We start from the raw sequence: 24,178 nt of genomic DNA, 5'->3' as shown, positions 1-24,178 counted from the left end.
TGTGTTATCATTGGGCAGTCTCACTTCTAGGTCTCTATCCTCTAAAATTTATGGCTTGTGTAGACAAAGGTATACAGACAATGATATTCTTTGCAGCCTTGTTTGTAAAAGGAGCATTGGACAAGCCCAATCACCAATGGGTAAATGCTAAAATAATCTAGGGAACCTTCAAATAATGGAACACAATGCAGTCCATTAAACAGAAGAAGGTGCTGACCTAGATCTATGTCTGTATCATTTTGTATGTTAAAAGCAAGTTGCAGACCAATATGTACAGTATGATTCTACATGCAAATAAGTAAGTACATGCAAATAAGTAAGTAAATAAATAAAAAGAATGTTTCGTGAGATATATAGAAGGAGAAAATTCAAGAATGGTGTCCACCAAGTGTAAAGAAGGGTTAACAATGAAGAGTGGGATCAGAAGGACCCTCTCCACTTCTTTATAGAATTTGTAAAGTAGTAGGATTATAGGAGGCTTTTATTTTGGAGGAAAATTTTTAAAAATAAGTTCTCTAATGATGATAAGATTTTTAATTTTTTTTTTTTTAAACTTGCAGGACTTTGCTTGTGAGCAAGCAGATTTTGCTTTAACTGAAGTCTATTTAAGGGCACCTGGGTGACTCAGTGGGTTAAGCATCTGTCTTCAGCTCAGGTCATGATTCCAGGGTCCTGGGATGGAGCCCCATGTCGGACTCCCTGCTCAGTGTGGAGTCTGCTTCTCCTCTCCCCCTGCTGCTCCCCTCTGATCACTCTCTCTCCTGCGTGCTCTCTCTCTCAAACAAATACATACATAAATAAAATCTTTAAAAAATCAAAATGTATTTAAAATAGTAACATATATCTCATTGATTTATTTGTATTATCTGCACTTCATGGAGGGTTTGGCCCAGGGAATATACACTGGTGCACTCAGGTCAGGAGGTATTTTAGAATAGGAGGGGAGATCTTTAACGGATCCAAAAGTATGGCAGTGTCCAATGGCAGCCTGGCCTTAGTTATGTCATCCTGTGTTCCAAAGTAAACAATACTGCAATTCCTTATGTAGTCTCATCAGGCTTTTTGCTAGATGGGGTTCTCATCACTGCTTGTCTGTGACCCTCTATGGCTTCCAGTCACCTGCTGGGTGAGAAGGAAACTCCTAGAATGCTGTTCCTCAGGGCCCTCCACGGAATGCCTCCTTCCTCACCAGTCACCCTCTCCCATTTTGCTATGTTGACCTCCCTTTCTTTCTTACACAGGCTACCTCCTCTTTCTGCCCCTCCTTCTGAGCCTGTTTCAGACTCATTCTACCTTGCAGAGCTTCTAGAACTGACCCTTCCCCACTTAGTCACTCCTCAGCCTTTATCAGGGAGCATTTACAGGTGAATTAATTGGCACACAGTGAAAGAAAAACAGAAGTCAGCAATTGCCAACAATACAGACTAAATACTTTATTAGGTTCCAAATTGAGAAAATGGTAGTGCAAACCTATTTCAGTATAAATCCACCGCCCTCCGCAAAGAGCCTGCCTTAGCATCCATGGCCCCCCAGTCGTGGTAGCGCCTGTATTCTTGGGGCCTCAGCAGGTACTGACGCCCCTGGTAGTTGGGAAGCTCGTAGAGGATCCAGCAGCCCTCCAGCACGTGGAGGGAGCGGACCTCACTCAGGCGGAAGCGGTCCTGGATGCAGGAGCAGTCCTCGCTCAACTCCGTCATGAGGCCTTTGTGGTCCTCTCTCTCATACAGCCGCAGCCTGTGGGAGCTTGCCTGCTCGGGCCACCAAGAGAAGGAGCAGAAGAAGCAACCAAACAAGTGAACTTGGTAGGTTGGGGCACGGGATCGCCCAGGTGAAAACCTGAGACTCTGACATTGCTGGGTATGTTGTGTATGGAGCGGTGTTCCACTGGCATTGAATACACGTTTGCATTCTCATTTTGTATTTCATATAGGACATCTACATTGTAAGAGGTTCAAAGTCTGGGTTAGAGTCCATCAAGAATTCAACTATCTTGACTCCTCATTCTCTAATGTCCATTGATTCCTAGCTGATAAGTCAAACATATATTTTGGGCAAAAATGGAAAGTATTTTCACTAATATTCTTTTTAAATGAGTATTTTTTTTTTTAGAATAATCGGAATGTTATCTCACAAATCTATAACTAAAGTTGGACTTTTAAAATCACATAGTTCCGTGAAAATTAGTTTAAATAGTCACTTGGAACCAGAATTCAACTGCTTTTCCAAATTAAGGGCAACTACCACTTGCAAAGTTGGACACAAACTTTGAATAGCCTCTATTAACAATAGAGTTTCCATTTTTTACTAGTCTGTAGTGGAACCCATCTAAGTCATTCATCACCAATTCTTTACTGTTAATTAAAGTTGCAATTTTACAATCTCAAGTTTTTAAAATGAATCTGTTCTCAATACAGCCTCCTTATGTCCACCCAGCTTCCCACGGGCAAGTTTTGTTCTGTATCCTGCTGTGAGAGTACATTTGTTACAGACAACTTTGTGATGGACATAATGGGAGCAAAAATTAACAATAAAGCAGACCCTTCCCATCAGTGAATTCTTCTTGTATGCTCTGCCGTTTTTGTGCATTTCTCTATCTGGGCTTAGGCAGTAGCTAAAGCCCACGTTACCCCTTAAGTGCTTTTAATGGCAAAACCTCCCTCCCCCTCACTGGTCAGTAATACAGTGAGGACCGGCAGGCAGCGGGATGGAGAACAGGTGAAGCTCACCTGGGGGATGAGACAGCAAGAGCGGATGGAGTCGCTGAAGCCCAGCCACTGCTGGTAGTCCGGGTAGTCCCCGCGCCGCAGGAAGTACTGGTGGCCCTGGTAGTTGGGGCGCTCATAGAGCATCCAGCAGCCGCTGTCCACGCGCACCGAGTTGCAGCGGCTGAAGTAGGGCTGCAGGTTGGGGCAGTCGCTGCTGCACTCGTAGCAGCGGCCCTGGAAGCCGCGGTCCTCGTAGAAGGTGATCTGCAAAGGAAGAATGAGTCCCAATTAAATCAGTGGCTCCCAAAGGATCTGGGACCGCCCCCCCCTTTTATTTAACTTGCATCCTGCTCACCTTCCCCATGGCTGGTTGACACGGATGTGCGAGTTCAGTGCGATGGGCCGGGAGCGCTGTGGGTCTATATAGCAGGGCTGCTGCTGAGTTGGCAAGAACAACACAAAAGAGGCCCCCGGGGGCGAGTAAGGGGATTTTATGGATCCCTTTAACGTGCTGCATTCAGTGGAAATGCCTGTAGAGTTTGCCTTCATTCTCTGGTATATTCCAACGCTGTTCTGGATATGTCCTAGTTTAGTCCCTAACTTGCTTTTATTTGCATTCTTAGTGTTTTCTAAATTTATCAGCACATCAATTTGAACTTTTGACCTGAAATTCATGTCTCTACGGATATGACTCCATTATGCCCCATGTATTTTCTGGGGGAAAAAATCTATGCCTTTATGGATGTGCTCCGCAATTCCAGAGGCTGTCTGTGATGTAGAATTTCACAAATACTGACCAATTTTCCTTGATGGCAGAGGTCACTGTAACTTAATTATTTTTTTTCTTTAAAGATTTTATTATTTATTTATTTATCTGACAGACAGAGATCACAAGTAGGCAGAGAGGCAGGCAGAGAGAGAGGGGGAAGCAGGCTCCCCGCTGAGCAGAGAGCCCGATGCGGGACTCGATCCCAGGACCCTGGGATCATGACCTGAGCTGAAGGCAGAGGCTTTAACCCACTGAGCCACCCAGGCGCCCCAATTCGTTTTTCTTTATATGATTTGCCAGTCTAGTGCAGGACACAGATCTGGATTCTGATGTTTTGCTAGTTTTGACTGTGGTGACCTGATGCTTTAAGACATAGCTACTAACTCCTCCTTGGCTGGGTCTACTTCAGGTACTAGAAATCAGCCCCTGGAAGTCAGCTTGTGATAAGAACCAAAGGGAAGGTTTCTATGATCAGTGGGTCCCAAACTGAGAAGGGTATTGCTTTTTGGAGTGCTTCCCCTTTCCAGGGTTGGAGAGAGGTGGTAAAGCTTCATAAACTCAGAATGTCCACTTAGTAGCTACATGAACATGGCAAACCACATAGCCTCTCAGAGTCTGAGTTATTTCATAGTACTTGTATCATGGGATATAGTAAGTTGAAAAAGAAAGAAGGGGGAAAAAAGAGAGAGAGAGAAGTATTTGCATTCAGAAGCTGGCCTGGCTTTCAGAGCTAAGCCATTTTATTCCTCTGTTATGCATAAAGAGTTTCCCAGAATACCAGCTTCAGGAAAGCTTACTCTGAGACTCTGATGCAATGAGACAAAGTAAGGCCAATTCATAATTTCGTCTGAGCACAGGCAAAAACAAAGTCATTGCAGCATCCACACAATACCAAACACCCCCTCTCTCCGTCCTTATGATTAACTGCTCCTTTTTTATCAATTGCAGCTTTATCCTTCTAGGCTCCCCACCCACCCCCCCGCTCCCCGCCATGAGAAGACTTATTGAGATAGTCAATCATGAAATTACCCCCATGTTCTGACAACATCCGATTTAGAGTGAGTTTTTTTAGACTCTTTCCCAAGTCACCCAATCAAAGTGCAAATCCTATAATAATATCCTTTGCTAATACCCTTTGCTGAGACACCCCATGCGTTTCCTGAACAAGTAAGTAATAAACCAGCTTGTTCTGTGCCATGTGTCTGGGTGGTCTTCGGCTGAAGGACATTGACATGAGTCAGTGGGATTATGTGTATAATGTGTTTGGCACATACTTGGCACAAATAAGCATTAAGTAAATGTTCCGTGTTAGTAACAGTGCGACATTACTAAGGCTGACTTCAGCCTGTTTATCTCCAAACACAATCAATCCTCTCAAAGATGCCTGAAAAATTTCTCTGCTATAAAGCCATTTTTTAGTTAAAAAAAAAAAAAGTAGATGTGGAGGGTACTTTAGACATCATCTAGTGGCTTTCAAACTCTAGTGTGCAGAAAGAATCACCTGTGCTTGTTAAAACTGCAAATTGGTCCTATCCTCTCCCAGGATTTTGTATCTTTAGATGTGGAAAAGGCTCCAGTAATCTTTATTTCCAAACAGCATCAGATCATTCTTGGATCAAACTTTAAAAAACACTGTTCTGGTCTATTCTTTTTTTTTTTTTTCCTTTTAATAAGAAAAACGTGGTGTAGCCATCCCCAGCCAATGTTTTATTAGTGCGTATACATTATTTTCTTTAAACATGTAGGCAGAAGACACTCTGTTTTGTTCTACAAAGTTTTATATGCACATAATGACAGAATTAAAGCAGAAATACCAGTACTTAAATGATAGTGATGATTAGACAGGAAAAGAGGTGAAGATCTCAGAAAATGCTGAATGCTAAACTTCAGTCTTGGGTTCTTTTTTTGTTTTTTTGTTTTTTGTTTTCTGGATCTTTCTCTCTCTCTCCTGGAGCTCCTGTCTTCCCTTCCTTTACCTACCTCTCCAATCTCCCCTCCCCATCACCTGGCCCTGCAGCTGCCTTTCTTGGACCTCATCATATCTCAGCTGGACTGTCCACAGTCTCCCAACTCTGTGCAGTCTTGCCTTCTTCAAAACTGCGTTCTGCCAGCATGCCAGGGTGATCAGAATCCAAACACCTCAAGTCATGTCACTGCTCTTGCCTGAATGTTTGTGTCTCCTCCAAATGCATATGTTGGAACCCTCCTCCCCACTGTGGTGATGTCTGGAGATGGGGCCTTGAGAGATAACTAGGTCTCGGGGGTGGAGACATCATGATAGGATTAGTGTTCTTAGACTCTAGAAAGTTGGGAAAGAGCTTGCTTCCTCTCTCTGGATCTACTAGGACCCTGATCTCCGACTTCCCAACCTCCAGAACTGTGGGAAAGAAATGTATGTTGAAGTCATTCAGTCCCTGGTGTTTTTGTTGTAGAGCCTGAACTAAGGCGGCCGCTCACCTGCTTGAAACGCTTCACTGGCTCTTATTGTCTCTAGCATTGCGTACTGGTTCCTTAGCATGGCACCGTTGACCTGAAATCCTTTGTCTCCAGACTTCCTGATGGGTCACACTGGATAACTTGTTTCCCAATGCACAATATTATTTTCACATTTCTCATTCACCCCCACCCCTGTTTTGCTGAGATATAATTTAAATATTATAAGTGTAAGTTTAAGGTATACAACATATAGATTTGATACATTTATATATCGCAAGGTGATTAGCACCATAGTGTAAGCTAATACCTGCATTACCTCCCATAATTAATATTTGTGTGTGTGCATGTGTGTAAACATTTAAGATCTACTCTTTTAGCAAATTTCAAGTATATAATACAGTATTACTAACCATAACCACTATGCTGTACATTAGATGCCCAGATCCTATTCATCTTATAGCTGGAAGTTTATGCTATCCTTCTCTTGTTTTTAAATATACCGATCCTTCTCACTGAGATATCAGTTCTGCATTTTTCACCCAGAGAGATTTTACCCTTTTTTTTTTTTTTTGAAGTTTCATCTCAGGTATCAATTCCTCTGTAAAGATTTTCTTGAACCTTTCCTACTCTTCCAGGCTGAATTTAATACTGACAACTTGATTCTATCAAGCATCTTGCTTATGCCACTATAATGGTAATTATTACTTATCTAATTATTTTGTTTAGACATCAGTTTCTTGAAATAAATGAAGGCACCCCCTTTCCGGGCCGGGATTATTCCATCTTTATTTTTGTATTCTCACTAAGTGGCAGAATGAACTGGCACACAAAGGCTACTCAGTAAATGCCTGGAGTTTATGAATGTTATTCCCTGGTCTGAAATCCATTGTTATAATAGCCCATGGGACCTGTTTTGAATGCTCAGCACATCAGGCATACACACTCACATCAAAGTTCAGTATTTGCAAATTTCAATGTGTAGGATGACACAAGCACTCTGCATTTGATCTATTTAATGGGCCTTTGTAACAGGGGAGATGAGTAAGCAAAAGAGAGAAAACAGGAATGTTGTGTTGTCCCCTAAACCTTCGGTTCCTTGGTAATTGTGCCTAATTTTTGTGTTTCCTGAGATGTCAAATTAATACCACAACAGCAGTGGCCAATTCTAGAGTATTGTTAGTATCTGAGATCCAGCCAGCTGTTGGTCTTAACACCCACCTTCCTGCTTCCTAGTAACTAATGTAGCCTTTGTATCACACACAAGCTTGGTTAAATGAGATGTGGTCATTTGATTGGCAGCTACCTGGATGAAACTATGCCAAACGAGGCTGAGTGAGACACCAAGGATCACGGTCACAGCACCAGCCTTGAGTTCTCTTTCTCAGCTTGTCTTTGATGACTATTCAACAGATGACAAGCAGATAGGGGGCAACCAATGACCCACCTCTGTTTAACTCCTATGGCTTTCCATTTGGATCAAATTGGCTTTGGTGTGAAAAGTAGTACATGTCTTCTCACTCAAACGACAGGTGGATGTGATTGTCATTTTTATTTTAACAACCCCACAAGAAAATTTGAACCCCTAAGGTCTGGAGAGGAGGGAATAAGACAGTGGCATCATCCAGACCTAACCCTGTGGCAGCAAAGTGGGATAACTGGGGAGGGAAGCCATAATGAGGAATACCTTGGAGGGTATAACTTAATATAGCAGTTTGTGGCACTTCTTCATGGGATGACTTCAGTTTCTTTGCTTAGTGGTTCTTACACAAGATTAGATTGGCCAGAAGACACAATACGTTCAAAGGGAGAAAAGAGGGAAAAAGGAAGAAAAAGATTTAGAATCTGATGCTCACTTTGGCAACATGCATACTAAAATGAGAGTGCTACAGAGAAGATTAACATGGCCCTTCACAAGGATGACATGCAAATTCTTGAAACATTCCATATTGAAAAAAAGATTCAACATGTGGACTTACTATAAACTAGGATATATAGGAAATACTGGTGTGTATAGGGTATACAGGCTGACACTGGGGTTATCTTGAATTGTTTTTTCATCTTCATGGGGAAAAAGGTTAGTGGGATCCTGTGGGATATCCCTTCTCCCATTCTTCTCTTGAAGACTGTTTTCCTCTCAGACCTTTCCCCTCTTTGAGGTTCCAGTGGGTACTTTTTAGAGCAGAAGGCGAGAAGGAGGAGGCATAGGTGAGGAGCTAGTTTGGTTGTATCCCCCTCTGCCCATCCCCCACCTCCCTCTGTTGATTGTTTTTAATGCTGGGATTAGAGGGAGGATACCATTCTCTTCGCCTGTTCCCCTGGGACGGGATGGAAACACAATTTTCAAGAAGAAAAACTTGATCAGTGACATCCAGGATCTCTAATTTTATGTATTTTGGCTTCAAATGTTTCAGGATCATTTCCAGGTCCGAAGTCTGTGATTTTTATGCCTACCAAGCAAATAAAGTAACGTTCAGCACTGCAAGAAGCTTTTGGCTTTCCAATTTATGTCTGCTATGTTATGACTGGCAAACAGAGAACTCTAGCTAATGTCTCCAGGAAGCCAACACTAGTGCTGGGAGTTTAAGGGTTGAAGAACTGGGATTTAGGAAAAATCAATAGCAAATAATTCAAGAATCTGACTTTTTTTCCAGGGAAAGAACTTTTCTAAATAGCCTAACCATGTGCAACCAGTTTGCCCTGAACACTCCTGATTCATGCCTCTTGCCCTGGTATAATCCCTAATAGCACACTCTTTTGCTCTCAAAAATGATTCAGGTTAAGCAACAAATTAGATGCATGTTCTGTTTACAAGCCACATGGATGGTCGATATGGAGCCCTGGAAATCATGGGAAGGAAAGAGACTATAAAAAATGAACAGCCATGTGGGAACAGCTAAGAACAAGGGAGAGAGAAGCAAGAACGAGAAAGAAACCAGGCCACCCAGCAGCAGGTTGGAGCTTGCAGATTGTTTAGAGCATGGCCACATGATATTAAATTTGATATTGTTGTACTTCTGTGATCTAAATTCCCCTCACATTCTCTGTAATGATGTTGGCTGCCCACATGAATGTTTTATGTGAGAGATGGTTCAGGAGCCCAAGGAAAAGGAGCTATATCCCCCACCCCCCCAAATTTATCCTGCATGATCTGGGTCACATGGGAGAAGACAAGATGACCCATCCAATGCAGGAGTTCAGAGTGTAGGGTGACTGGGGAAAGCATACATAACTCATTCCCTTTCCAGAATCACAAGAGATATTGAATACATATGTGTCAGAGAATGTGGGTACACAAGGCTCCCCTCCACATGAGAAGACATTTCAGCCATTTCATTAAAATCTCAAAGAATGGGCTACATTAGATAGATTTTGACCTGAAACTGTCATCTTTGTTGTGGAACTTTGTAAGAAACAGACAAAAATCCCATATTTAATTACTGCAGGGTGCTACTAGGGATGTTGTTTGCTCAGTATTCTCTTTACTAGGAAACTTTCTTTGAGGTTTCAGTACTGGGAATAGTTAGGCTAGTCTTGGATAATTCCTTTATTTGTCTCATGGACTCTGTTAGTCATGGAACTGATCTTGTTTCCTCTCTGTCTTAGCTCCTGGATTCAAATCTGGCTCTAACCTACAACTGACAAAGTACCTTAGAACATGGGACTTGGGCTCGAACTTCATTCCTGGAAGATAAATATCCCCAAAGGAAACATATATACAGTCAAACAAACTTCTCCAGTAAATGTCAATTCCTTGTTTTCCATTTAGTATTACTTTCCAGGTATGGTCGTAATTCTTTACTTCCTATTAAAGTGATAGGAAGCTGAATTCCCTATGTGTATGTGGTTTTTGGTAGAAATCCTGAAATTCTTCTATAAAAGAAGACAGTGAATTCTATTTGCACTGGAAGTCTCCTGGAGGAATGAGGTATTGACATGGAATTGCCTGCTGTTAGAAGGATAAAGAACGCAAGAGGGGAGGGTGACAAGTCCGTTCATTTGCTTTTGAATCTAAAGGAAGTGTCTAGATGCTGAGATGACTTTCCTCATTAGCTAAGATTTAGACTATATAGAAAAGATGATGGAGATAAACTACAAGGATAACTTGGAGTGTTACAGTAAGTCCTAGTTTAACATTATAGCTGCAAATTTATCCTTTTAAGACTAACCATAAATGTCTTTAGCCCAGCTGAATTGAACCCTGAACCTACATGGTTTAGTCTTTAAAAGAATGCTAGCAATGATATCCTTTACTTTATCCCCCTTACAAGACATCATTTCCAGTCATGAAAACTTCTGTCATTATATTTGGCTAAATGCCATTATTGTTTACGAAGTTTTAATAGATTTAAAGAAAAGCAGGACTCCATAGTGCCAGAAACACAAGCTAAATATTTTATTGGACTCTAAAGGAGAAAAGTGGAGAACATAAATACTTTAGTAAAGATCCATTACTCGTCTGAAAGAACCAACTTTGGCATTCGTGGCCCCCCAGTCAAGGTATCTCCTATATTCCCCGGGCCTCAGAAGGTACTGCCTTCCCCTGTAGCTGGGCATCTCATAAAGGACCCAGCAGCCATCCAGCACGTTGAGGGAGTGGATTTCATTGAGATGGAAGCGGTCCTGAAGAGAGAGACAATCATCTGTGGTCTCCGACATTTGTCCTCTGAAGTCCTCTCGCTCGTAGATCCTCATTCTGAACGTGCCAGAGTGCTGAGGAGGCAGACAGAAAAGAAAAGGTAAAATGAAGACAGATGGAGAGAAATTAAAGTTTTATCTCCTACACCTCCCCGGTCCCACCAGCCCAGAATTTCCTGCAGTCTGGGTTTGCTTCCAGAACAATCACACTGCAGTGTTAAAGAGCCTTCCCGCTCCCATCACCACCACCCCCCGCCTCCTCACCAGGCATCTAAGGATTTCTGGGCCATACTAGGGACAGACCTCAGCAGCCCTTCAGTGCTATCCACCTGGTTCTGTCCTTGGCAGCTAAGGTTTGTCTCAGATAAAATTGATCACGTTAGGGCTTATTATTACAGAAGGTCCTTCTCAAAGAAGAAAATTGTAAGGCATTGGAAAGCAAAGTCTTGATCTAGTACTCTGGTGAAAAAGAATCAACATTTAGCTATTTTCTCTAATATTTTTGGTTTTGTGTACACCATAGAACATAAGATTGCTAAGCTTTTGTAGAAAAGAAGATGACGCATTTTCTTTGTCTCTGTTTTGATCACCTCAGTGTCACTTCACATTTCAACCCATCTGACCCTTGAGCTTCCTTTCTGGTCTCTTCCCTCGCCATCTTCATTTCCCTCAGCAGCAAAAATCATCTCCATTGAGCTCTGTTTGGAGGACAGTATACCCCATGCCTTCCACACTCCAGCACATCCTTCTGACAACTGTGCAAATTACTCTCTAGGAAATACTCAATCCTCAACTTTCAGTTTGGAGTTGGCCTTCCCTCTAGTTTATACCACTTAGCGAGCTAATAAATACTGACCATGAAATTAGAGTAAAAACCAGAAGACAGTGCCTATCTTCTCCAAGAAGATCATTAAAAAGAAAAGTGAGCCAAAGCAAGCGAGTGTGTTTTTATCAATTAAGCAGACCCAGATTGTATCTAGAAGTTTTGATATATTATTTCTGAGTGGATACCACTCAGAATGATGACTTTAGGGAGCTGTATCTTAAACACATGACAACTTCTGTTTTCCCAATGTGCTGTTTTCTCTCAATTAGTCTTTGGCTTTTTAATTTTTTTTATTACATCTAAAATACAAAAATCTGGGAAGGTGAAAATGCAAGCCGCAGAGTTCATGAAGAATGGCTTCCCGTCTGAGACCTCCTCCTTTGGAGTGCAGGCAGTGGGCTCATTCTTGCTTTCTGCTCTCCAGTTGGAATGATTTGGTTGAAAAATGATATTTGTTCATGGTTTTCACTTCCAAAGAGACCAGAGACGAGGACAGAGCCACACTCACCTGGGGGATGAGGCGGCAGGAGCGGATGGAGTCGTTGAGGCCCATCCACTGCTGGTAGTCCGGGTAGTCCCCGCGCCGCAGGAAGTACTGGTGGCCCTGGTAGTTGGGGCGCTCATAGAGCATCCAGCAGCCGCTGTCCACGCGCACCGAGTTGCAGCGGCTGAAGTAGGGCTGCAGGTTGGGGCAGTCGCTGCTGCACTCGTAGCAGCGGCCCTGGAAGCCGCGGTCCTCGTAGAAGGTGATCTGCAAAATGGAAGATGTGGGAGCATGAGGCGATTTGCCCCCGCTGAAGCGGCTGAGCCGGGGCCAACCCTGAGCCTCAGATACCCGGCCCTTACCTTTCCCATTTTGGAGCGAGTGAGCAGGAGGCGGTGGCTGGGTGCTGTGAGGGCCGAGGGGGAGTGCCGCTGTATATATAGCAGCCCTGACTGCTGCCTCCGCAGGAAATCACACAAAAGGGGCCCATTTCGGTGAGTAAGGGGATTTGCCAGCTCCCTGCTCCTCCTCCCCCTGGCCATCGGGGTTAGCTGAATGGTTTACTCTCATTCTTTCTGGTAGGTTCGGGTTGTTCTAATTCACTAAAGCTGTTGTTGCCACCAAAATGAAAAGAGTCTTTACTCTTTTAGTTGAGCACGAGGATGAGCGAAATTCTATCCCCGTGCTTTTATTTTGTCTCCTACTCTGCTTAGTTGACTCCTCAAAGGTAATTAAACTAAGTAATGTATTCTGCTCCGGGACTGGTGGTTGGTTTTGTTTTTTAACTTTTATTAAAAATCAGAATTTAAACAATAGGGGGTCTTACGGAAGAGGGCATCAAGTGAAATAATCTGTGATGGTGCTTTAAAAAGCATAAAGCTTAGTTCAAATTCGAGACTCTGTGGTCATTATTGTTGTTATTTTAGGGTCTATCTTGAGTAAAATTGATACTTGACTGGAAATTTGTAGGCTCCTGGAGGCTGGGAATACTTTCTGACTCCTTTCTGCCTCTGGGCCTAGAGCAGAGGGTTGGCACATAGTAGACCCTCAATACTTGGCTTTGACCTGAAAGAAAGCAGATAGCTAAGGCCTTCCTCCTTTTCCTCACAACTCCCCAAGAGTCCAAATCCTTCCTCCTGCTGGTGCTGCTCAGAATACTGCTAGTTCTTTTTTGTCCGTGCCCCCCTTCAACGTCCAAAGATCTTTCTTCCTCATCACCATTAGATACTCTTGCTCACTTGATAAGGGAGGTTTGAGTTAGTGGAAGGAGTAATGTTGAAACCTTCAAAATACCAATGGTCTCCATCCGCAGACTTCTGAGATGTTGGAGAGCACCCAAACCAGACGACAGAGCCTCTTGGTCTCATGAACTTCACAGTGTAGTATGGGACTCCTGAGGCCCCTGAGACACTTTCAAGGGGTTCATAAGGTCAAAAACAGTTTTCATAACAATACCAAAGAGTTAGTGACCCTTTACACTCTTATTCTTGTACAGGTATAAAGTGGAGTTTTCCCAGACGCTATAGGAAATAAAGGAGACTTGTACAAATGTAAAGCAATTCCAATCTTTTTGTTAATTATTTTTGCTTTGGAAAATACAGTTATTATCCATAAAAATATGTTATTTATATTAACATGTAATAGGCTTTCCACCTAAGGCCTTGGGTCAGAGGCCTATACTCAGACTTCTCAGTTATCTAGCCAGCTTTCAATGTTAGACCATCAGGGACTTGGATGGGGTTGGGTAGGGGGGTGAGTGGTAATCTCAGGACCTGTACCATTGGTTGGTAGAGGAGTGAGCACTAGCAAGTGACACTAACTGTGACCACCTACCCTGCCTGTCCCATGCCTTGCTTTCACAGTGCTTCCTCTGAGGTTATTTTTCTTCCCAGTACTTACAAACACCATGATATTGTTCAACAGGCATCACTGGTGGAGAACTTATTCAGGGATCAATGCCTATACACATCCACAGGCACTTCTGCAGTTTCCATTATTGCTCGTGTCATCCTGGGAAAATCACTTAACTTTCCCAGGCTTCTGTTTCTCCATTTATGAAATAGGAGTGGGGATGAAAATCAATCGCGAAAGTACGTGATAAATTGTAAAGTAATACCAGTAGTAAAAAAATCATATCATTCATTTTAATAAACGCTAAAGATGATAATATTAATAGGATTTCTTGGTACATCAATCAAAAATAAAATATGAATGTGTTTCTGGGTGTCGACACCACAGTGTCTACACTTTTCCTTATTGTATGGAGGCTAAGTGCGATCCGCAAATAATATCATATATTGAGATGCTTTGGTCTAACTTAGCAAAGATCTTCTGTTTGGTAATTTTGATTTCACAATCAAATGATGACAACCATTTGCATGTGATCTTGAAGCAAGGTGCCAAGAAAAGGAATAACGTAGGCAAGGGCTGTACAGTCAGAGCAAATAGAGTCCTTGAGGTTCACCCACCGCTGGTGGCAGATGCGCCAGCCCAGCACAGGCAGCTCTTGCTGTCCACTTGCATGTGCTAAGTGGGAGCAGCTAAAGCAGGTCTGCAGGCTGAAGTGGTCACTGCTGCATGCATAGGAGTTAATCTGCAATGGAAAATGCCTACAGTAAGGGAAATACCTGCCAAGAACACATTACCATGAGTTTCATTGACAAGACCCCGTTCTAGCCCCATCCATGCTGGTGAACTGCAGAAGCCAGCGTTGTCAACAGTGTAATAAAGGCTCAGGTATGTGTGCTTACATGCATGTGTGTGCACATTTCAGATCCATTAGATGATTTAGGCCTGACTTGGCTAACAGTAGAATTTCACTTTTTTTTTCTCATAGTTCTATTACCAATGCTGTCTTCTCCGTGTATTCAATTTTTATTTTTCATTATATTATAGCTTCTAAAGTGCTTTGGAGGTCTTTGAAGCAGCGTGGGAGGGGAACGTTGATGTATAAAGGACAAGTCAGAAATGTCCCTGCTTGTTATTTGATTAAGCCTTTTCATGTTTAAAGAGAGAAATAATAGGTATAGACACAATTCACATTGAAAACAGTGGGGATATTTGTTTTAAATCATAGCAGCCTGGGAGGGCCAACTAGGGAGAAAATGTGTTTCCATTTTGCCTTCTAAATTCAAGATGTCTGTGAGGATCTGGACCAAGGGAGGGGAGCCATTCCTTGATACAGTAACATCTTCCCTTCTCAGAAGCGTATCAAATCTCACCCAGTCTAGGCAGCCTACATCCCTCTTCTAGGACAGATCCTCTCCAAACCAGCTTTTCCTTGGCTGTCCCTTCTCTGAGCATCTACCACCCTTCATCATCACCCAGCTTAGCTCCGCCTTTCTCATAGAATTTCTTCTTTTCCTTGTCTTCAGCAAGGTTATGAACTCGAGAATAAGGGCCATATCACACTTCTTTATCCCTCATCATGGTGTATTAGTTAAGTAGGTGGATAAATAGAGCCCTGACAACATGAAGACCATGGAAAAACAAAGATTCTGTTTTGGGAAATGAGAACTCTCCCATGTGAGGTCATCCATGTGGATGTTCAGAGACACAGAAACCACTTTCTCCCACTCACTCAGCTACAACTCTCTGGTTCTGATGCCCTCTGCTTCTGCCTGTCCTTGCTGACATGGGAGGACTTGGAGGGAGGTTAAAAATGACCCCCAAACCCCAGACTGGTGTGTGCCCACAGCACCCACAGCTTTCCTGGGCTATGCTGTTAAAGTCTCAGAACTTACTTCTAGCGGGTAAGGGAGAGAGACGGAGGAGTGGGCCTGAGAAAGAGAACAAAAATGAAAGAAAAAGTGGTAGACAACATTTTTGTGAGGGAAAATAATAAGGGAGATTTTTAGCTATTTCCTTGTAGTTTTTCATATTATACTTTTAAAAAGATTTATTTATTTATTTATTTATTTGAAAGCGAGAGAGAGAGAGAGAGAGAGAGAGAGCGAGAGAGCGAGCGTGAGAGCGAGCAAGCAAGGGAGGGGGAGGGGGAAGAAAGTGGACTCCCCACTGGGTGCAGAGTCCAGTGTGGGTGCTTCTTGTACTCTAGAAGATGGATGGATCAATGGGAATGAGACTTCAGGTCGTGATGCTGTTAAGACAGGCTTCATTATGTCTCTTTGTATTATCAGCCAACAGCCCTGTCTAATTATGTTGGAAGTTAAGGCACTGAAGCCACTGAGCCTTTTACCAGAAATATTTGAATACTGAGTATAACTGTAAAATTATGAACAGTTTTTTTTTTTTTTGTTCCGTTTTTAATAACTGCAAAACTCCCTTTGGAAGCACTGGTCTTATTTAAATCAGAACTAAAATTTAGAAAGCTGTATAAGGTCCTCTAGGAAGGAGCTCATGGTTAAATAAACTTGTAGATCAAAATATTTGAATGGATCTGATATAATCCTGGTTTCTTCTAAAAACAAAATCATTCATTTCGGAGCCATTATAGTTGTCTGAGGCCTGTTAGAAGCCTGAGTGGAAATAGTTCATCACCCTTCTCCTTCCCCTCCACACAAATGATGGCTTTTCCTGAAGCATTTGCAGACTTCTTTCCTGACTTTCTGGTAACCAGTCTCAAGTGAAATCTCTTGAGTTCATCAGCACGTCATTGACATGCCCCTGCTGAAGGAAGCCATGTCTACTTTCATTTAAGCAGTTAGGATTGAAACTGCAGCAAACCTTTTAGCACTCCCCTGGCTCATGATGATGAAAATAATAATAGGTAATAATAAATAGCCTACTGTATAAAGAGTGTCTGGTGTGTTCCAGACATTGTACAAGGAATTTCATACAAAGTATATAATGTTGCCAACACGGCAAAATTATTGTGGGAACTTCCCCCAAATGTTTGTGAGATCTTGGGCAAGAACATAAATAGAGGGCACCTGGGTGGCTCAGGTCATAGTCCCAGGGTCCTGGGATCGAGCTTCATATCGGACTCTCTGCTCAGTGGGAAGCCTGCTTCTCCCTCCTCCACTCCCCCTGCGTATGCTCCTTCTCTCAATGTCTCTCTCTGTCAAATAAATAAATAAAATCTTAAAAAGAAAACCATAAATAGAGCATCTTTTACCTCTTCCCTCCTCTCTTTTCACTTCCTCACATGTCCACACTCTATCCACATGTTTCTTGCCCCCCTCCAATTCCCACAAATGGCTGCCTTTACTACGAGTGTCCTTGGGAGGATAGGCCTGGTGATGACTCTTTTCTAGGTCTTGGAAACAAGGGTCTAAATAGAGGGAATTCTGGAGCTTCAGGTAAAAGAAGTGTGGTCTAGAAGAAGTGTGGGTTTGTCCCCAAGTTTCCACAGATTCCTGTTCTGTGGAGAAGACTGTAGCTGGAGGAGGCCAGAGTAAGACTCTCAGAGGCATATGGTTCAGGAGAAGATCTGTGACTGCCCAAGCCTAATCATAGTACTGATCACTATAGAGAAATCCAAAAAGGTAAAGAGAGCCAGTAAGTGGAGGAACTGGGAATTGAACTCAGGTGTGTCAGCCTCCAAGGCCTAAACTAATTGCCTCTGGATGTAACAATGGCTTGTTTTAGATGTTACCTTTCCAGGTGTGCCAATCTTATATCTTCCCTAAATTATATACTTCTCAATGTCATGCTTTTCTTTTAATTTATTAAAGGCCTAGCATCCTACTAGCCTGCGGTGCCCCTACCAACCTGAGTATCTTTGTCTTTAACCGGAGCTCTGGTAAATTGTAGTGGACTCTTCAATTAACTGATTGCTGCCAGGCTGAAAAGATAGGCATTACCTGACTATAAAAGGCTCTGTAATCCCTTATTCACTTATTTAGGTCCAGACCTCTAAGACAGTGGTAATGGATACCTGTCAAAGGGACATTGAAGATGTTCACATTTTCTTTCCTTAAAGGAATTTCCTAGAAAACAACTATTTTTTTTCTGATGTGTTTTCCTTTTAACGTCCACATATATATAAGACAATTATACACAACTGATGGAGTGATGACTACTACTTACTGAGCCTTTGCTCTATGCTGACTTCTTTACAGGAGGTAGCTCATTTAATCCTCATAAGATCGTGCAAGAGGGAAAACTGAGGCTCAGGGAGATAAGTAACTTGCTCAAGGTCACCCAGCCGTTAGGTAGAAGCCAGGAACCGAGTCTGTGGAGCTCAGTGCCTGCATTGGTAACCACTGAGATACCACACCTTGAAACCTGGTAGAGTCTTCAATTATCAGAGCTGGAAGGAAACATGGAACTCATCTTGTCCAGACCCTTCATTTTATAGAGAGGGAAACTTGTGATATGAGTACGCTTTGTGAGATCAAATGCGGGTTTCCTAAGCCTTTCAGTTCACCAGATTAAAACAAAACCAAAACCTAAATTAACAAAATTATTTTCAGTTGGATATGTCACCTGGTTTTTCATTTTTGGTTAAAACAGAGCTTATATGTCATTAGTCACCCAACTAGAAGACAACATATGATGATTTAGCCAGGCCAGCAACAAAACCTTAAATCTTCTGCATGTTTGAAATTAATAAGAGTCACAACATTTTGATAATATGTGTATCTATGTATTTATTATTTATCCTGTAAGTTCCTTCCATGAGAAGGAATCTTATTTTAGAAGAGTCTTCATTACTTAAGGTTCTGTACAGAACATTATTTTTTTTTAAAGATTCCTTCCTTCCTTCCTCCTCCTTTTCTCCTCTCTTCCCTCTTCTCTTCTCTTCTCTTCTCTTCTCTTCTCTTCTCTTCTCTTCGCTTCGCTTCGCTTCTCTTCTCTTCTCTTCCCTCCCCTCCCCTCCCCTCTCCTCTCCTCATTTCTTTCTGTAATCTCTATACCCAATCTGGGGCTCCAACTCACAACCTTGAGATCAAGAGTTGCATGCCCTACTGACAGCCAGTCACCCCAAAGCATTAGTTTTTAAGTGATCTTTATTAGGCTATAATTCACATACTATGCAGTTGGTTCATTTAAAGTCTATAATTAATGGTTTTAATACGTTCATAGATGTGTACAACCATTGCTACAGTCAATTTAAGAACATGTTTGTCACTACAGTGAGAAATCGTGTGCTTTTTAGTTTCATTCCCTTATCTACCCATTCCTCCCAGCCCTAAGCAACCACTAATCAATTTACTGCTCTGTAGATTTGCCCATTCTGGATATTTCATATCAATGGAATCCTATAATATATATACTTTTGTGACTGGCTTCTTTCACTTTGCATAATGTTTTCAAGATTCATCCATATTATAGCACGTATCAGTATTTCATTCCTTTTTATGGCCAAATAGTATTCCATAATATGGATATATCACATTTTATTGCTCTCTTCATCCATTTATAGACTTTGGGGTTGTTTTCGCCTTTCGGCTATTGTGAATAGTACTGCTATAAACACTCATGTATAAGTTTGTGTTTGAACACTGCTTTCAATTCTTTTGACTATATATCTAGAAGTAGAATCACTGAATCATATGATAACTCTATGTTTAACTAAGGAATGGCCAAACTATTTTCCATAGCAGCTGCACCATTTTACATTCCCACCAGCAATTTATGAGAGTTCCAATCTCTCTACATCTTTACCAACATTTCTTATTTTCTAGGGCTTCTTCCCCCAAATATCCTAGTGGCTACTAAGTGGTAGCCCATTGTTTCCCTAAGAACTAATGATGTTGAACATCTTTTAATTTGTTTATTGGCCATTTATATATCTTCTTTAGAAAGATATATATTCAAGTCTTTTGCCCACCTTTTAATAATGTTGCTTGTCTTTGTGTTATTGAGTTGTAAGATACATGCAACATCTGTTGTTTCCCGAGTTACTAATTGTAGTCATTCTGACAAGTGTGAGGTGGTTTCTTATTGAGGTTTTGATTTGTATTTTCCAGATGGTGAGTGACATTGAGCATTTTTTCATGTTTCTATTAGCCATTTGTATGTCTTCTTTGGAGAAAAGTCTGTTTACGTCTTCTGCTCATTTCTTAACTGGGTTATTTATTTTTTGGGTATTGAGTTTAAGTTACTTATAGATTTTGGTTACTAGCCCTTTATCTAATATGTCATTTGCAAACATCCTCTCCCATTCCATAGGTTGTCTTTTAGTTTTATTGATTGTTTCCTTTGCTGTGCAGAAGCTTTTTATCTTGAGGAGGTCCCAATAGTTCACTTTTGCTTTTGTTTCCCTCGCCTCCAGAGATGTGTCTAGTAAGAAGTTACTACGTTCACTTTCTTGATAGTGTCCTTTGATTCACAAAATATTTTAATTTTAAGTCCAATGTATTTTATTGTTGTTTGTGATTTCATGTTTAAGAAATCATTGCCTAATTCAAGATCATAAAGATGCTTGTGTTTTCTTCCAAGTTTTTGAGTATTTACACTTAAGTCTTTGATTTTTTTCAAGTTAATTTTTATAAAGGGTATGAAATAGGGGGATAACTTCATCCTTTTCACGTGGTTGTCCTGTAGTTTCAGTATCATTTATTGAGAAGCTATTTTTTCCCCAGTGAATCGTCTTAACATCCTCGTCACAAATCAGTTGACACATGGGTTAATTTCTGGACTCTCGAGTCTATTTCATCCATCTCTGTGTTTACCTGATGCCAGGACCTCACTGTCTTGATTATGTTGTTTTGTGGTAAGTTCTGAAATTGAGAAATACTAGTACTTTGTTCTTGTTTCTCAAGATTGTTTTGGCTATTCTGGGTTTCTTGCAAGTCCATGTGAATTTTTAAAATCAGTTTTGACAAAGAAGTTAACTGGGACAGGGCACTATTTTTGCTCATATAAATTTGGAAAGAGAATTAGCATTCTGGGAGAGCAGCTTTACTATAGTGGAAAGAAATTCCAGAGGTACACAGCCGAGTAAATATTAATACTTAACTCTGTGTAATTTAGTCTTTTTAAAAAATTTAAATTCAATCAATTAACATATAGTGTATTATTAGTTTCAGAGGTAGAGTTCAGTGATTCATGTACTCCTTACATGATGTGTGTAAATGAGTCTTTTTAAAAAAATATTTTATTCATTTAATAAGAGAGAGTGAGAGAGAGAGCATGAATATGGGGGAGAACAAAGGGAGAGGAAGAAGCAGACTCCCCACTGAGCAGGGAGCGCGATATGGGGCTCAATCCCAGGACCCCAGGATCATGATCTAAGCTGAAGGCAGACACTTAATCACCTGAGTTACCCTGGCACCCTGTAATAGAGTCTTGACAGAAATTCATATTGGAGTCCAAAATAAAGATGACCGTATTGTACTCTTGAATTTGAGCAGACACTGGGGATACATGAATTTTCTACATTTACATTTGTGTAATAATGTAAAATAACAAAATGTGTTCACAGTCTTTCCTTATTTTTTCATCATAATTATCCTGGGATTTAGTGAAGCAGGAATTTCTTATCCACCTATAGTCTTGAATAAGGTAATTTAGGCACAGAGAGGATAAGAAATGACTTGATCAAAGAAGTAATCGGTAAGTAGAGGAACAAAACACCCCAGTTTACCTAAGACTGAGGGGCTTTCCAGGACATAGGACTTTCCGTGCTGAAACCGGGAAAGTCCCTAAAATACTAATCCGAGTTGCACCTGTTACTAGTAATTAGCCAAAAGTAAGGTGCCAACTCAGGCCCTTTAACGCTTACTTTAAAACTTCTCTTACCAGCTGAACTCATCAAGCACGATTGACCTTCTCTACCTTGGGAATTCTGCTTAAAACATCTCTCTTCACTCAGCTTTTCTTGACTAATCTGAGACTTAAGCTGCTCTAACCTCTCCGCAAATTGTTGACTTTGGCGTCCTAGCCTCAATTCATTCTATGTTTTCTCCTTTATATGGGGTCTAATAGTTTTTCCTTCCCTTTGCCTTTCTTCTCTTTCTCAGATTATGGGTTGTAGAGTCAGACTCCTCATGACATGAGTGGGGGCTTAAGGAATACTGTTGTCTGACCAACAGGAAGTAAGTAGACATTCAAAACACGTGACCTTCAGGGTCATGTAAGTTGCCAGGGGTCACCAATTATTACAAGCCAGTGATTATTTAAAGATAAACAAGAGTCACTTAGTGCCAAGAATACAATTTGTATATTTATTGCATTTTTGTGTGAATCATAACAAGAAAGACACAGCCTAGTACAAATCAATGACCCGTCTCAGAGAGCCCACTCGGGCGTCCATGGCCCCCCAGTCGTGGTAGCGCCTGTAGTCCCCCGGTTTCAGGAGGTACTGTCATCCCCGGTAGTTGGGCATCTCGTAGAGGACCCAGCAGCCCTCCAGCACATGGAGGGAGTGGAGCTCATTGAGCTGGAAGCGATCGTGGATGCAGGAGCAGTCTTCCGTGAGTTCAGACACCAGGCCCCCGTAGTCATCTCTCTCGTACAGCCTTATCCTGTGGGAACTGGTCTGTTGTGACAGTAAACAAAAGAAGAAAAATCAATTCTATGGATCTCTGATCTCAGTAAAAGTGACTTAGTAACCTGCATCTTCAGGAAGCATGGTTTTCAAACCATCTGGCCGTATGCGTGTCTTCTCCGCACATGGTTGGTCTAACAAATTAGGAAGAGTGTTAAAATAAAACTGACCTGATCTTGTGGAAGAAACAACCACTGAAATAAAGGGAACAGAAGGGATTGCTTTGTAGGAAGCCACTGGCCACGATATTTAGTGAGTCGGCAGAGAGGATTTTAACTGTCTTTTCCACTATGACGGCACATAACCGAGTCCTAACAAGTTGTTTTTAAGTCACTCTTCGCACTTATTTATAATTCCTATTTACTCTGTGTCCACATATCTGACATTTTGCCAAGTCACTTGAACCATTCAAAGTTCTTGCCTCAAAGAAATTCCTGTTTTATTTGTATGTCCTTTTGCACCTGCAAATTTCTGTAGCCAACTTTTGGTCTCACTTCTTGAATCTGCTTGTCATACCACATAATTGGGTGTCACCAGTAACCAGAAACACAAACTCAACATGTTTAAAAAACCTTAAGCAACACTTTGATGAGGACCGTATCCCATGAAGTCTTAATTAATGAATGCTCTGTCTTTGACCCTCGTGAGAAAGTAGTTGATAATGACTCCTGGGAACCAGGGAGCCCCTTAGGAGCTGAGACATACTGTCCTAGTTTCTAGATCCTTATGTCATACAGACTGTGTGGAAGGCAATTGCTACTACAGTCAGAACACATTACACCTAAGTTGTTTTGCTGTGGTCTGTTAAGTGTTCCTATCATTAAAAACTAATGACCTAGATAGGTTTTATTTTTTTTTTCTTTTCCAAACATGGTGATTTTTATTTAGAAAGTAGGAATCAGCTAGATGCTACCAAATTTAACTTCAGAGGCTATGTCATGATTTCTTACGCACTGAAAACAATCTTAAATCCTTAAGTAAGAGGGAAAAAGAAGTTACAGTGATTCTTCATAAGCCTGCTCACTTTTTTTTTTCTAAATGCTTGAGAGTCAGGAATTGCCATCCTTACTGTGAACTAGTCTTAAGTTGAAACAGACTGACTTTGACCAATAGGAATTTAGGGTCACGGATCAGTGATGCTTTCCCATCAGTCTGGGTGGAAGCAAGACTCACGTAAGGAATGGCCCGGCAGGAGCGGATGGAGTCGCTGAGGCCCATCCACTGCTGGTAGTCCGGGTAGTCCCCGCGCCGCAGGAAGTACTGGTGGCCCTGGTAGTTGGGGCGCTCATAGAGCATCCAGCAGCCGCTGTCCACGCGCACCGAGTTGCAGCGGCTGAAGTAGGGCTGCAGGTTGGGGTGGTCACTGCTGCACTCGTAGCAGCGGCCCTGGAAGCCGCGGTCCTCGTAGAAGGTGATCTGCGGTGGCGGGGGGGAGGGCCAGGAGTCAGCGGGGAAGGCCCCCCAAGCACAGGAGACACTCAACAGATGCAGCACGACCCCTCGGGAGGCTCACCTTCCCCATTGTGGTTGGCAGCGGATGAACAGCATCCGGTGTGATGGGGACAAGAGTGGCAGCGGGGATATATAGCAGGAGGCTGCTGCGTTGGCAAGAACAACACAAAAGGGGCCTGGGGGTAGTGCGTGAGGGGATTTCTATGTTCTCCCTCTTTTTTTCATTTGGGATCATGGGGTTGGGGGCTCTCATTCTCTCTGGCATTTTCGAGTTCTCCTCACTAGCTCCAGTGAAAGGAATTGAGGTCAGCAGAGCCATTATGACCTTGGAGACAAAGGGCGCACTTCTCATCCTATGCAGCACTCTAGAAATGCATTACGCTCCCAGCATTTTGTGTGTTTGCCTATGGAAACTGCTGAGATGGGGTTGGTGGTTCCGTCTGGGGTGACTCGTGACAATCCTATGAGTCCC

At 42.0% G+C, this 24,178-nt stretch overlaps 3 protein-coding genes and 1 non-coding gene across 6 annotated transcripts; 1 reads left to right on the top strand and 3 right to left on the bottom strand.

The window, feature by feature from the left end:
* Positions 1 to 1,475: 1,475 nt before the first annotated feature.
* CRYGC (crystallin gamma C) lies at positions 1,476 to 3,069 on the bottom strand. Of its 2 annotated transcripts, none has more exons than XM_032860276.1 (3): positions 3,061 to 3,069; positions 2,727 to 2,969; positions 1,476 to 1,751 (listed from the first exon to the last, which is right to left on the bottom strand). In XM_032860276.1, exons 1-3 carry the CDS (start codon positions 3,067 to 3,069, stop codon positions 1,476 to 1,478), a joined length of 528 nt encoding a protein of 175 aa, XP_032716167.1. The 2 variants fall into 2 exon arrangements, with proteins under 2 accessions (XP_032716167.1, XP_032716168.1); XM_032860277.1 differs by having other exon boundaries at positions 1,476 to 1,748.
* A 4,686-nt stretch (positions 3,070 to 7,755) lies between these two features.
* On the top strand, positions 7,756 to 7,861 carry LOC116869260. The gene has a single exon (XR_004383002.1). It is a non-coding gene; the product is annotated as a U6 spliceosomal RNA (small nuclear RNA).
* A 2,483-nt stretch (positions 7,862 to 10,344) lies between these two features.
* LOC116869227 (gamma-crystallin B) lies at positions 10,345 to 12,226 on the bottom strand. Of its 2 annotated transcripts, none has more exons than XM_032860273.1 (3): positions 12,218 to 12,226; positions 11,874 to 12,122; positions 10,345 to 10,620 (listed from the first exon to the last, which is right to left on the bottom strand). In XM_032860273.1, the coding sequence occupies exons 1-3, from the start codon at positions 12,224 to 12,226 to the stop codon at positions 10,345 to 10,347; spliced, it is 534 nt and encodes a 177-aa protein (XP_032716164.1). The 2 variants fall into 2 exon arrangements, with proteins under 2 accessions (XP_032716164.1, XP_032716166.1); XM_032860275.1 differs by having other exon boundaries at positions 11,880 to 12,122.
* Positions 12,227 to 21,933: 9,707 nt separating this feature from the next.
* Positions 21,934 to 23,776, bottom strand: LOC116869226 (gamma-crystallin A). The gene is made up of 3 exons (XM_032860272.1): positions 23,768 to 23,776; positions 23,428 to 23,670; positions 21,934 to 22,245 (listed from the first exon to the last, which is right to left on the bottom strand). The coding sequence occupies exons 1-3, from the start codon at positions 23,774 to 23,776 to the stop codon at positions 22,072 to 22,074; spliced, it is 426 nt and encodes a 141-aa protein (XP_032716163.1). The 3' UTR covers positions 21,934 to 22,071.
* Between the last annotated feature and the right edge of the window lie 402 nt (positions 23,777 to 24,178).

The sequence above is a fragment of the Lontra canadensis genome, unplaced genomic scaffold, assembly GCF_010015895.1.
Source record: "Lontra canadensis isolate GAN:19392208 unplaced genomic scaffold, GSC_riverotter_1.0 scaffold18, whole genome shotgun sequence".
Classification (NCBI taxonomy): Eukaryota; Metazoa; Chordata; class Mammalia; order Carnivora; family Mustelidae; genus Lontra; species Lontra canadensis.
The sequence above is the reverse complement of the archived record's forward strand: the minus strand, read 5'-3'. Positions and strand labels throughout refer to the sequence as shown.